The 13,590-nt window shown below is 40.0% G+C and overlaps 1 protein-coding gene across 3 annotated transcripts in view; it reads right to left on the bottom strand.

Annotated features, from left to right (window-relative positions):
- CRHR2 (corticotropin releasing hormone receptor 2) overlaps window positions 1-13,590 on the bottom strand; it is a 163,070-nt gene that overhangs the window by 23,211 nt on the left and 126,269 nt on the right. For all 3 annotated transcript variants that reach the window (XM_061996499.1, XM_061996501.1, XM_061996500.1), the window contains one exon: window positions 11,615-11,687. In XM_061996499.1, coding sequence (XP_061852483.1) covers window positions 11,615-11,687 — 73 coding nt within the window. The remainder of the gene's footprint in view (window positions 1-11,614; window positions 11,688-13,590) is intronic.

Below are 13,590 nucleotides of genomic sequence, written 5' to 3'. Positions count from 1 at the left end.
TCCTCTTGTTGTACCACTTGTTATTTGAGAGAGGAGATCAAACCCCCACCTCACTCCAACTTCCTATCCGGATCTTGTAGAGTGATCATCCTCCTCCAGGCTAAGCACCCTCAGCTCCCTCAGCTGCTCCTCATCAGACTTGTGCTCCAGACCCTTCCCCAGCTCTGATGCCTGGCTCTGGAGATGCTCCAGCCCCTCAGCGTCCCTCTGGGAGTGAAGGGTCCAACACTGAACACAGTACTTGAGGTACAGTCTCACCAGGAGCCAGCACAGGAGAACAATCACTGCCCTAGTCCTGCTGGTCACACTATTTCTGATACAGGCCAGGATGCCATTGGCCTTCTTGGCTGGCTGGGCATACTTCTGGCTCAGTTGGTGTTGTCCACCATTCCCAGGTCATTTCCCTCTAGACAGCTTTCCAGCCCCTCTGCTCCAAGTCTGTAGCACTGCCTGGGACTGTTGTGGCCCAAGTGCAGGACACAGCACTTGGCCTCAGCAAACCTCATACAATTAGCCTCAGGCCATCACTCTGGCCTGTGCAGACCCTATGAAGAGCCTTTCCGCAGACCTAAAGCTCACTGTGTGCTGGGTACCACCAAGAGTTGAGCTACATTATAAAGGCTACATTCAGGAAGACAACTCGGCTACCCAAGCACAGTAGCATTTTAGATGCCTTTGCATAACTAAGGTCTAAGGATGGCAGTGGAACCAGCAACACATGTCTGGTGAGATACCACAACTGTCTATGGCATTAACAGGAAGGCAGATACATTGGTGCTAACTTTTAGCAGTCTTCTCAGGTGTCAGAGGAAAGCCCTGCTAGGAACATTATTTCTATAATACTTTCTAGGAGACAAAAACAGGCCAGGACAGAGGCATCAGCCACTCACCCTGAGACCTATTTCTAATTCTTGCATTGAATGTGCTGCATATCCCTAGTCATTTGGACAATGTTCAAACATGTGGGTCTGAAGACAGATGCTAAAATCCACTTTAGGATGTACTCAGTAATCAGAAGCCTGCATTTCAGAGTGACTGTCATCCTGCCTCTTTCATTAATATTTTTAGTCATGTACTTCTTGCAAACATTGTTATCAGGTTTTCCTTCTTTCTCCTGAAGTTATCCTTTGCTGTTCAATCTTACAAACACTGGAGAGGATGTTTTAGGCCTCATGCCTGCATTAAAACTAAGTAGTCTTTAGACAATTCTGAGGTAGGTATCTATCCTTTAATAAATGATGGAGCAAAGTAGCTACTTTTACATGATAGTTTCTCCTGTTTCTTTGAGATGTTCACTTCCACATGAGACGACTCTCCTCACTTTGAAGTGCCTCTTTATGTGACTTGCATAGACAGACCTGTTGGGAGGGCATATATTGTAGGGCTGTATTGGAGGGTTCCATTTAGTTGCCCAAACACAGAGCCATTTTTGGTGCTATGGTGTTTCCTGACTGAGCTCAAATTACTACTGGCATTGATAGAGCATTCAGAAAGGTACCATGCACCTAAGTTTAGGCAAAAAGACCTCTCCTCTAGAGTTACATTGAAGAAACCCTATATTGGTAGTCTTAATGTTTCCCAATGGAATAGCTGTGAACACCAAGTCACACTGGCTTTTGGAAAAGCACGAAAGAACAGCAGGCTCCTTTGGCTAATGGTTGGCTGCCTTACCCTATTTGGTGCTTTAGTGCTACAAACTGTGTAAACTGTCATTTATAAAAATTCTGTCCCACTGCTCATCCAAGGCTCCAGAAGCATTGAGTTCAAATTCCACCTTACCTAGCTGCGGAAACAAACTCAAAACTGTGAATTTTATTTCCTGTTCTTATCCTCATAAATGGCTGCTCTGTAAATAACAATCCTGGATCCAAACTCCTCTGGATTCTTAGGGAGGGTCCCAATTTTAAACTGGTCCAAGACCTAGATCTGACATTTATTCACACAACAACACTTTACTAACAATTAATAAATTAATTGAAAATACCTGGGCAGTCACTGAAGGACAAATGTCACCATGCATATCCTGATGTCTACGAAGAGACTGTGAGGACAAATAATGACACTACCTGAGAACAGTCTTAGCTTTCAGCAAGAGGCAACTCTGAGGACTTTCTGAGACAGGCATTAGAGACTCATCTTTGTGCCTCAGTGAGCTTTTCCTCTCTGAATGGGTCTAATCCATGAACTCAGTTTCCTCTTGGTATCATTTTTACAACTTCCAGTGTCATTGACTACTACACTTCAGCAGTTCATGAGGAGAAGAGAGCAGAGGTCTAATCTAAAGATCATTTTCCACTGCATATTGAGGCAGTTTTTTTATTGACCATTTGTTTATACTAGGCCTGATACCACAGCGGTGACAGCTTGAGTTTTTCTTCAGGACCAAAGACACAATCTAGAAATCAAACAGCAAACAGGCTGCTGCGCACAGCCTGCAAAAGCTGGAGTCTTTGAAATGAAAATGGAGCTATTTTCTCAGCTGGAAAGAACCCATACAGTTCTAGCCACTACCAGATGGGATCAGTTCTGCAAGCAAAGAAAACAAAGCCTGTGGTGCTTATATATATATATATATACACACACATACACACACCCATATGTATAGAGAAGCATTTCAAAAGAAGAAAGATCTTATTATTGCATAGTGAGTTTTCCTAGAAAAGAGCCTTAGTCCTGTATCTAGAAAAATATACAATTATTTTGTCAAGGACTTTCTCGTTATTATTGGACCTCTGTGTCAACAAATTAATTTCTCTCAGAAATGGCCATTTCTATCAAAACTCACACACCAGTTCCATAAATGGAGACTGGTGAATGGACATTTAAGAGAAGTAATGATGACAGGCACTGCATCCTTTTTATTAATCTCTAATTTTAGTGGATATTTTTATTCATTCCTGTTTCTACATATTTTCTGCTTCATAATGGAAAACAGAGATAAGGATTTTTCTCTTGATATTTATTGACAGACAAAATGAATCCAAAGCTGAAGTCTTGAAGACAGGTTATTTCTTATTCACTTTTATTTATGATGTGCTAAGAATCTCTTTACTGCTGGAAAAACTCTCCAACTACAGATAGAAATGAAGTAGTTTTTGCATCTTGCTAGGGCTTTGGAAGTTTAGTGTCTTCACTTCTAAATTGAGATGAAAATTCAGAGCCCCAAAATAAGGTTACAAGCCAGTGATCCAAAAAGCATTTGGGCCACCTACTTTGATACAATCAATTATAATCCAAACATACAAAGCCAGAAGCTCTTTTCTTTTGCACCAAAATAAACTATTTGGAGGAAGATTTCAGGCATAAAAATTTTCTAGCAAAAAAACCAAACTCCACTTGAGAGGAATTTTATCTCCCTTAGTGAGATGAAACAGCCAAAATATTCCAAAGATGCACAAAAGAGGGAATGCTGACTGGGAAGGCAGTTTTCCTTAAGCTTAGGAGTTTAAATAGGAAGTCATTAAACTCTTCTCCTTCTCGTTTGAGAGTTTAATGGGCAACTAGCTAATTTCCTCTGGGCTTCCTACTTAAATGCGTCATAGAAAATTCATACTTTTGTGCTTCCTAGAATGTTTGCTCCTCTTTGCTCCCAGGAAATATAAATATTATTACTTTGCATTTTTATGCAATTTTTCTGCAATGTGGTAAAATCAGCCCCAGGATTAAGTAACCCAAATTGGCATCAGAGCAATCATTTTAGCTGGAGCATTATATAGTGTCATCCTGACCCTAAATGAATAGCCTACCAGTTTATTAATGCCTCATTTTAATTGTTCTATTGTGCTGTCCTGACGTGTTTCTCAGACAGAGACTTTTATAACAAAGGTTCCATTTCCAAAGGTCAAAGATCTTTTCCAAGCTAACCAGTTCTATGATTCTATGACTCCTTTTGGCATACATTAAAGTGTTGGAAAAAAGTGTTGGATCAGAGATGATGAGATGTGGTTAGGAAGAGAGAGGAATCTTTAGGTGTATGAATACAGTCCCAGAGACTGTGGAAGAGACATCCTAAAGCAGCAGTGAAAGATCAACTCTTTGGGCAAGCAGAGCAGGACCATACACATCCTGAAGACTGTATAGGATGAAGTAATGTTTTAGTGGGGAAAGGAGACAGTGGTAAATGAGCAGACATCTTCCTTACCTAAATGTCTCTGTTACACATCAACACACAGACCCTTTCTTTTGTCGACATTGTCAACTAAATCCAAGTCCAGACATAACTCCAGTCTTCCTACCTGGGTTCACACCATTTCCTCACTAGAGCCCTGCATCATGCATGAGCATGTACACAGTGTCTTTTCCAATCTTATAACCCTATCTGTGATCCCCTTAGTACAGTGCTGGTCCTTCTGTCTCTCCTGAAACATCTTGTATTAAAAATGCTCTGTTGAAAATAATACATTGCAGGTCACTCCCCAGTCAAGTCAACTACCATGGGATCTCTAATCACATGTGACTCAACAGAGCTTCTCTCCAACTACTTCACCTGACAAGCTGAATGTTGCAACACCAGTAAACACATACCCTTGCAAAAATAACAACAGCACACAGAGACTTCTTGCTTGGAGGAAGAGATAGTCCTGTAACCAACTCAGCACATCAGCACATTGAAAATGACAAAGATGACCAAAACAGCCTAAAATGTGGGCATGCTGCTGTGAATAGTCACCTGGCAGTTCCCTAGGATGGGCAGGTCCAAGTTGCCACATGTCCACAGTAAGAACCACAAGAGAAGACTCAAGAGAGAGTTTTTCTCCAAAGAGGAACCATCCAGCAAGTTGTTGATGAAATGTGATTTTTCTGGAAAATGTTCTGAGTAAGACTTGGCAGGATGAATTTTGGAGAAAGTTTTTTGGGCAACTGCTGCTGGTCACATGGGTTTCTTAGTGGCTGTGGAACATGTCACAAACAGAAATTACAGAAAGAAAGAGACATTGTAGGAGTGTAATTGGTGTTGGACACCTTGTTTGACACTATTGACTCCACAGCTACAAAAACATAAACAACAGGAAGACACTAATAGCAATGATGGCAGAATTGGAGATATATTCTAGAGAGACTGTATATCCTATTTGTAGCTATGACAGCATGCTTGCAAAACATTGAAAATTACAATAAATGTCTTGTAAGAAAAACAGAGATGTCAACGGTTTGCAGGTCATGAACTACAACCTTGGAAGCAGCGGAAGAACTGGGAATATGTAGAGAAAAAGGCATGTAAAAAAATCAATAGGAAAACTAAATTAATCAGCAATTGGTGGTTGAGAAAAAACATAAACCAGTCAGATAGGAAGAAGAAAAAAGAATGACAAGATAGATCAATAATAATAATAATAATAATTCTCAGTCTCTGAACAGAACAATGCAGAAACAGAAACATAAGTGTGAGGAGAGTCAGCAGAAACTAAGAAACACATCCACAGGGATGGGTTCTGGGGCCAGTCTTGTTCAACATCTTCATCAATGACCTGGATGAGGGGACAGAGTGTATCCTCACGCTAATGACACCAAACTGGGAGGACTGGCTGATTCCCCAGAAGGCTGTGCTGCCATTCAGCAGGATCTTGACCGGCTTGAGAGTTGGGCAGAGAGGAACCTCATGAAGTTCAACAAGGACAAGTGCAGAGTACTGCATCTGGGGAGGAACAAACCCATGCACCAGTACAGGCTGGGGGAGAGCAGCTCTGCAGAGCGAGACCTGGAAGTTCTGATTGATAATAAACTAAATATGAGCCAGTAATGTGGGCTTGTGGCCAAGAAGGCCAGTGACATTCTGGGATGCATCAAGAAGAGTGTGGCCAGCAGGTCGAGGGAGGTTCTTCTCCCCCTCTACTCTGCCCTGGTGAGCAAGGAAGCAGAGAAGGCTGTGTCCAGTTCTGGGCTCTCCAGCTCAAGAGGGACAGAGAACTTCTGGAGAGAGTCCAGCACAGGGCCACCAAGGTGATCAGGGGACTGGAACATCTTCCTTATGAGGAAAGACCACAGGAACTTGGGCTGGAGAAGAGAAGACTGAGGGGGGAATCTCATTAATATTTACAATTATCTAAATGGTGGATGTCAGGAGGTTGGGGCATCACTTTTTTCTGTTGAATCTAGCAACAGGACAAGGGAAACTATTTCACTATTGAGGTGAGGGAGCCCTGGCACAGGCTGTCCAGGGAGGGTGTGGAGTCTCCTTCTCTGGAGGTCTTCAAGACCCACCTGTACTCATTTGTGTATGATCTCATCTAGGTTGACCTGCTTCTGTAGGGAGGTTGGACTGGATGATCTCTAAAAGTCCCTTCCAACCACTACCATTGTGTGATTCATTGCGTGATTTCAAGAAAAAAAAAAGTAATGTGTGAACAATGTGCGGTATCATTACATTGATAAACTAGGATAAAACAAAGGATGGAAAGAATTATCAAGTAACTTTCTACAGCTAGTGTAAGCAGTTGTATTGAAACATACTTTGCACAAGTGTGGAACATTACATAAATTGCTACTATTACTTTACTTCTATTGGAAAACAGCTGACAAAGACTACTAGAATTGCTGGAAGTCTTGTTAAATTTGCTTAAATATATTAATGGTCACTTATGACAATTTCCTTTTTGTGAATAATATTAATGAACTTAGGTACTTCCACAGTCCTCTGTGATATACTTAAAACCTCATCATATCTTTCCATACCCTTGGTTTTTAAAAAATAAGTAAACTCAGGTATTTACTTTTTCCATGAAAAGGTCTTTCAAAACATCAGGTGCTGGCTGCCATTTATAAGATATTGCTATACCCCATAACCTGAAGCTAAACTGGACAAAGTCTTTGCAAGCACTGTGAAGAAGAGCATTTATAGAAATAAGGTGTATAGAGAAGGAATTACGTGGTTTGTGAAGTCCTTTGAAAGAGTCAGTATGGTGACAAGTGAGATATAGCGGATAGTCAACTCAGGTTTCTAAAAGGAATTCAAATTTGTTTCTCTGAAGGCTCCTCTAGAAGTTGTTAGAGGTTTGAAGGCAAGAGCTTGATGCACAGAAACATGAGAGGGTAGAAATATATATATGTACAGTCTTTACTGAGTGGAGACAGGCTACTGAAACAACTGTGCTGTTCTTCACAGATCTCGATGATGTATAAGAGGGAATAAAGAGCAGACTGTCAGTTTTCTAGTTACACTAAGATACTTAGGATAGAAAAAATAAAGGCTGATTGCAAAGAGCTGTATAGAGACTTAAGTAATCAGGCAATAATGTGGCATGTGAAATCAATGATCTACAGGTAATGGGGAAGTAAAACAATCCAACTTTACATAAAGAGTTTTGAACTCTGGGTATTTCCATCCACAAAAGAAATGTTGGAATTACATTAGCTAGCTGTCTGAAAACTTCATCTAGGTTCTCAGAGATACTCAGAAAAGAAATAAAAATTGCTTAGAATTACTGAGAGAAAAAAAAAAAAAAAGAAAATAAAACAAGAGAGCAGGATACTGCTATAAAAACCCATTTGTGTGGCTGCATCTTGAGCACTGTGGCAAGCTTTCACTTTGCCATGGAAAAAAATGCTGCATCATTAATGATTAGCACATTATACAGACCACTTTGGTACACGTGTCAGCCATCTCCTGACCAAAATTGCAAGGAGGACAACATGCCCATCTTCTTAAGGACACTTATCTGTTCTAGAGCACTTGTCACCCAAGGATCTCAAAACGTTTTGAAAAGGATTATAAGTATTGTTAAGCTTGCTTTATAGTGGTGGAAATTGAGACCTAGAGCAGCAATCAAACCTGGTTCAAAAGTAAATAGCTGATGAAGCCGGAGAGAGAAGGGAACTCCAGGTCTTCCTATCAGCTCATACACCCACTTATGCCAGCAGTTAATTGACTGAGGTGAAATATTTTCAATGAAACTCCAAAAGCAAAGGTTAGAATACTGTTCAGTTCTCAACCACAAGGGGGAAAAAACCCAACAAAACCACCCTATTAAAGCTGAATGTTAGCTTTGAAGAAAAAAACAATCATAAATATTTGATCTGCCTTTTGGAAAAAATAAAATTTTTGTACAATTTTATACAATCTCTAAGATGTACTGCAGAGCTGTTCACATCTGGAGTCAGCTTGCCACAGTAGTTACTGAGCAAAGAAGCAGCTCTGTTAATTGCCTCCATTGCCTATTTTCTGAGGTTTTTGCTGTGTTTTCACGGCTCACTGATTCTTTGACAAGGACTATGTTTTAAATTACACATAAGAAATGTATTTTTCTTAATAAATCAGCCTGAAATTCAGTTCCCTGGCATGTATTTCAAACCTTTTGCCCCTTCCTTAGAGAGGGATGTATGATTAAAACTTGGTTATGCCACTTCAAGGAAAGGTATCAGAACTAAAATGCAATTCATTAATTTGAAGAGAAAATGCCTAACAGAGTGTATTTTCTAGTGTTATCAGAAACTGGATTTCAAAGTATCCAAGGTACTGAATGGTTAGATTTCTCCTGGGATACACTCATGACAAAATCCATTCAGGAATGAAACAAAGAAGGATGGTTACCTACATTTTCTGCCTCTTGTTTCTTTGCCTATAAAAATACAAGCTTCTTGCCCAATAGTCAGGATCAACACTTACACCCAGTTTCTTTTGGCTCTGAAATTTTCTTCCTGTTTTCTGCCCAAGCCAATGTTCAAGCTTCTAAGGTCAAGTAGGAAAGCAATCAAACAAATCTCACTACTGCATTGTTTCAAGTTTTTGTACCCTGAGATATAACAGGGAATAATATGGTTTAAAGATGGACTTGGGGACTGCCACCATGAACAAAGGGCTTTATTTCTGGGCCAACCTCTATTTCCCAGGGAGGCTTAGAACACCTGCATGACCTGTTTCTTGGTGTTGTGGTAACTTGTGCTCAACATATAGAGGCAAGAAAATGAGAAATTGAAAGCAGTGGTAATAATTTTTGACAGACAAAATCCTCCCATCTTCTAAAGAGACTCATCATCTTTAGAAGAAAGTTTTATTCCTCAGGAATGAAGAATAATTACCAATAAGAGCATTTTAACAGGTAACCAAATCTCCACTGAGCTATACATTCAGCTCTTGGCTCCGAACTAAGTAGAGTGGGTGAAACCAATTTCAACTGCCATAGGTTGAGTGCTCACACATGGGCAGGAACTGTAATTGGATGGAATTTTTAGACTTTTAGTGTTTAATATGAGCCCCGTTTTGGAAATAACTATTCATTTCTTCTAGTAACATTCTTTACCTTCCCAGCATTATACGGGGAAAGTTCTCTCACAGAATTGTCCTGTGTGTTTTTTCATAAAACATGAAGTTGAACATTCCAATTCTTCATTAGTTAAAATCCAACTCATTAGCTGTTACTTAAAGAAGTCACAGTTGTGCTAATTTTTGGAATTTTTGTATCTTCCATTTTTGGTGACTGTTGTTCACTGGAGGGAAAAGTAAAGCAGCATGTGGTCCCCATCTATGGTAAGGCAGAGCCATACTGACATATTGGAGGGGTGACATTTGACTGTGTTACCCTCAGTACATGGCAAACATCAAACTTCAGCACTCTTCATCCCCCTGAAAGGGTTAGTAACTCCAATACTCTAAGTGATGCTTGAGTCATCATATACAATTTGATTTCATTCATGTAAAGATGAAAAGGTGATTCTGTTTGTTTTAACCATGTGGTGGAGTTGGGTATTTTAATTATAAACACAAGAGTCAACTGTCAGTTTAAAAAAAAAGGTGGGAGGAGGGGCACATTTGAGCATTCAGAAATGTATTGTAACAGCAGTTTTCAGATTTGCCTTTCAGATTACATCTGCAGACTGCTCTTTCCCTCACCCAGCAGTGCTTTCTGATGGGAGTAACCATAAGGAGAGGGAAGGAAGGACTTGCTTTTATGTCTCTTCTCTAAATTGTACCAGCTGCTTTCTACCCCACAGGGCAATTGCTGTTGTTATCTCATTAGTGTTTTAATTAGAGCTCAAGCTAATGTAAAAAGCTGGAATACATAACATCAGCTCAGGGCAGTGTAGTTATTGGCTCAGTTTAGAGGGGTCTCAAGGCAGCTCTAAATTAGAGGCATAGATATCTGTATATATATGTACCTGTATCTATATATACCTGTATATAAAGAGGCAGCCTCCAACTGTATCTCTATTTTTTGTGCCACTTTGTTGTCTTTAAATAGAAAGTGCTGTTCTGGGGAAAACAAAGCTCTTTTTATGCCTCTAAGCTAGCTATGGTATCTGTCAGAAGTGCTATCCAAGTATCCCACAGATCTTGTTGTCTAAGGGGGCTATAGCAGGGGAGAGGTAAGGTAATGACATGAAAACTAAATGCTCTGAATATTGCAAACTTGCTTCCTTGTGTTGTCTAAATAAGATTTGCTTGTGAGTTAGTCTCTATATCAGTGATTCAATTTACCACGAGGCTGTTTTTGGGATGGCTCCCTTGATGACACACAATTACATTGTGTATCACATCAACTGTATTACTTCTCTCCTTAGAGTATAGGGAATTTTTTAATGTAAAAACAGACTCTTACTGTGGGGTTTTTTTCTCTCTTTTCAGTTATGCACAATATGATCTGTTTGCTGCATCTTAACAACACAGAAATTAACTCTCCTGACTTTAGGTTGGAAAACATTCAGAATAGTTGCTGGCTTCCTAGGCAACAGAGAAGCTTTTTCCATGCTGAATCACATGAAAGGCACAACACTGACAAGGTGAGAGCACAAGGCTTTTTAGCTTTGAAAAAGCTGGCAATGGCTGCCTGGTCTGGAGCATTTGCACCTCCTCCATGGGTGCTAGAGTGGCATAAGGGCCAGCTATACTGAGCCTTGGTTCTCTAAGAAAGGGTACCCCACTCTGCCCTGTGAATTTTTTGTTAGGACATCTGTCTTCTTTCTAGGTGGCTCTAACTGCAAAGGAGCAGAAGAGTAGAATAAAGCCTTTCAGCATTGTGCCTTCTAATAGCATTGTTCTTTTCCATCCACACCCAGTAGTTTCTGAGAAAAGCATCACTGCACTTCAGTTGAAGGTTCAAACTGGTTTATGAATGAGCTTCCATCTTCCTCTGCCTACTCTTTGTTGGCACAGGAGACAGGGTGTTGGGTAAACAGATAAACAGCCTTTTAGCTGTAGGCAGCACAGAAAAGGAAACTTAACAACAAGAAAGATAACAAATACACAGTAATGATGGGGATATAGAAGATGCAGATGACTGTACAAGGAGATGGGATTCCTTACCATGATTACTACATTCTTTCTAATCAATGTGCATGACAGAATGGCCCTAGTTCTCAAGAGCTTCAAGTGGATGAGTGGACATTGTAAGGCACCTCCTGTTTTTGAACACTTTTCATTTCTGCATCTCAAAACATTGTACAAAAGAAGACAAACAGCATTACAGAAGAAGGAAAGAATGGTACAAGGAAAGAAACAGCCCAAACCTGACTACTACAATTCTCATCACTACAACTGTGGCAACTTCAGAGAACAGCTGAAGATGTTTGACCTTGTTTGTGTCTTATTTTACATTAAAGTAGATGTGGAACGTCACAGATGCCTATCAAATTATCCCTCAGCGGGAGCTGGCAGTGTCCTCCCACCCATATACATGCTTACCAGAAGAACAAGAATCACTGGCCCTTGATATATATAGTCAATATATTTCCCTGGCTCTTTTCCAAACCAGCATCTGTAAGAAAATAAATGAGAAAATCAGTTATAAAGAGGAATGAACTTGTTTTAGGTTGTGAAATCAAGGGCACCATGGTTCCTTTATTCCTTGAGTTGCTTAATCATATACCCAGTCAGCAAGTGATTGAGTTTTTTGTTACAAAGCCACCTTTTGCTTGGACACAAATCTGAGCCTCATTTTCCCCTCCCATTGGACCATTTACATTCCCACTGTGTTTTTTGCTATTGTCTACATAAATATTTCCAAGAGATGTGAGAATCTGCTATAAAAAGGATACAGAAGATGTGTTCTGCTAGACCTGAAAGAGGAGTGAAAGAAATATTCCCCGTAAGGAAAAAATATAACGTTATCTATCTTAAATTCCATCAAGGAAGGTCTGTTACTTACAGCAAATATGCCTCAAGTTGCATAGAAATGCTGCCTAAATAAGGTACTGGGTGAATAAGGAGTTCATTCCATTGGCTCTGAACCAAGCTGGTGATCATAAAATCCAGCATACAGTATAGAGATATCCTTTGCAGCTAGCAAATACCTGATCCAACTTCTCCAAAGGGAAACTGACTCCAGTTAAGTGAAACCTCAGGTAAACAGAAGGACCTTAAGCTAGCAGAGAGCCTGGATGTGTTCTGTGTGACTGAGTCCTGGCTTGACTTTTACTTTCACTAATTACAAGTGTTTTTCTCCCTGCTGGGTTATGCAACAGACTGAACCTGTGATTTCTCCACGACTCATGCTGACGTTCACTTAATTCTCTTAACTGTGAGTAATAAATCAGTGATCTCAATAAATGAATCAAAAACCAGGCTCACATCTGGACTCAATCATTTACACCATTACATTTTCCTCAGTGCAGTTTTGGCCCAGGCCAAACAATATCCAACTCTGAAACTATTCCTGAAGAACAAATCTGGAGCTAGCATAAGCCACATGACATTGCCAATGATCTACAAACTGCAGCTACCTTGATTTGGAGGCTGAGGGAGTTTAGCAATATAGATGTGAACTACTCTATGCTATTTGGATTCTAGGCCCAGCTAATTTAGAATTAGAGATACAGCCATGTGATCTGGATCCTGATTCTACCCAGCAGAGACAACTTTGCTATAATCATATCTTAAGGTTTGGATCACTGGAGCTCCAGATCCATTGGCAAGTAGATTTTGGGGTTCAAGGATCTAAGAGTTTTCTTCACTTTTGTGCATACCACATAGCAGGCCCCACACAGCAAAAATTATACCTTCCCTGCATTTGCCTTACTGACATTAGATAGGCTTAGTGCCACTGGAGACATGAAAACAAGGGTAATTCCTGAGCCAAGGAGACCATGGAGATAGGTGAAAATTTGTCCTTGACAAGCTTGCAAGAAATAATACTTGTTGCCTCAAAGAGGTTGCAAGCAAGACATGACCTCACGAGTTCAAGGCAAATAAACTGAGTTAAGGCAAGCTATGGTACAGATATAATTCTTCAGAATCACATAATACCCCTAAAGCCTTTCTCCAAAAGATGTTGCTTGCTAAAACAAAAGGAGACGTTTCACCATTGCAAAACACTCTTACTGAATTGACTGTACAGAAATATTGAGATATGCAGGAGGTATCTAGGAACACAATTCAGTATCACACACTTGTTTGCTTGATTCAATTTCTACATCTTTTAAGTTTCGAATAAATGAGAAAGCTTTCAATATTTTATAAACACGTCTGTTATCCCCTGGTGATCTGACTAAAAGTTAGTGTAAACTGATAATATTGTAACTAATCTTCCAAAATTTGGTGATGAGAGCAAGACTTAGCATAAGTTACTTCTCCAGTCAAGTTATCATCAAAGCAGAATCCCGAGGGCAGTCTTAAGGGAATATAACTGATTTTTCGGTGCTTTTTTTTTTTTTTTGCTGTTA

The sequence above is a fragment of the Colius striatus genome, chromosome 5, assembly GCF_028858725.1.
Source record: "Colius striatus isolate bColStr4 chromosome 5, bColStr4.1.hap1, whole genome shotgun sequence".
NCBI classification, from domain to species: domain Eukaryota; kingdom Metazoa; phylum Chordata; class Aves; order Coliiformes; family Coliidae; genus Colius; species Colius striatus.
The sequence above is the reverse complement of the archived record's forward strand: the minus strand, read 5'-3'. Positions and strand labels throughout refer to the sequence as shown.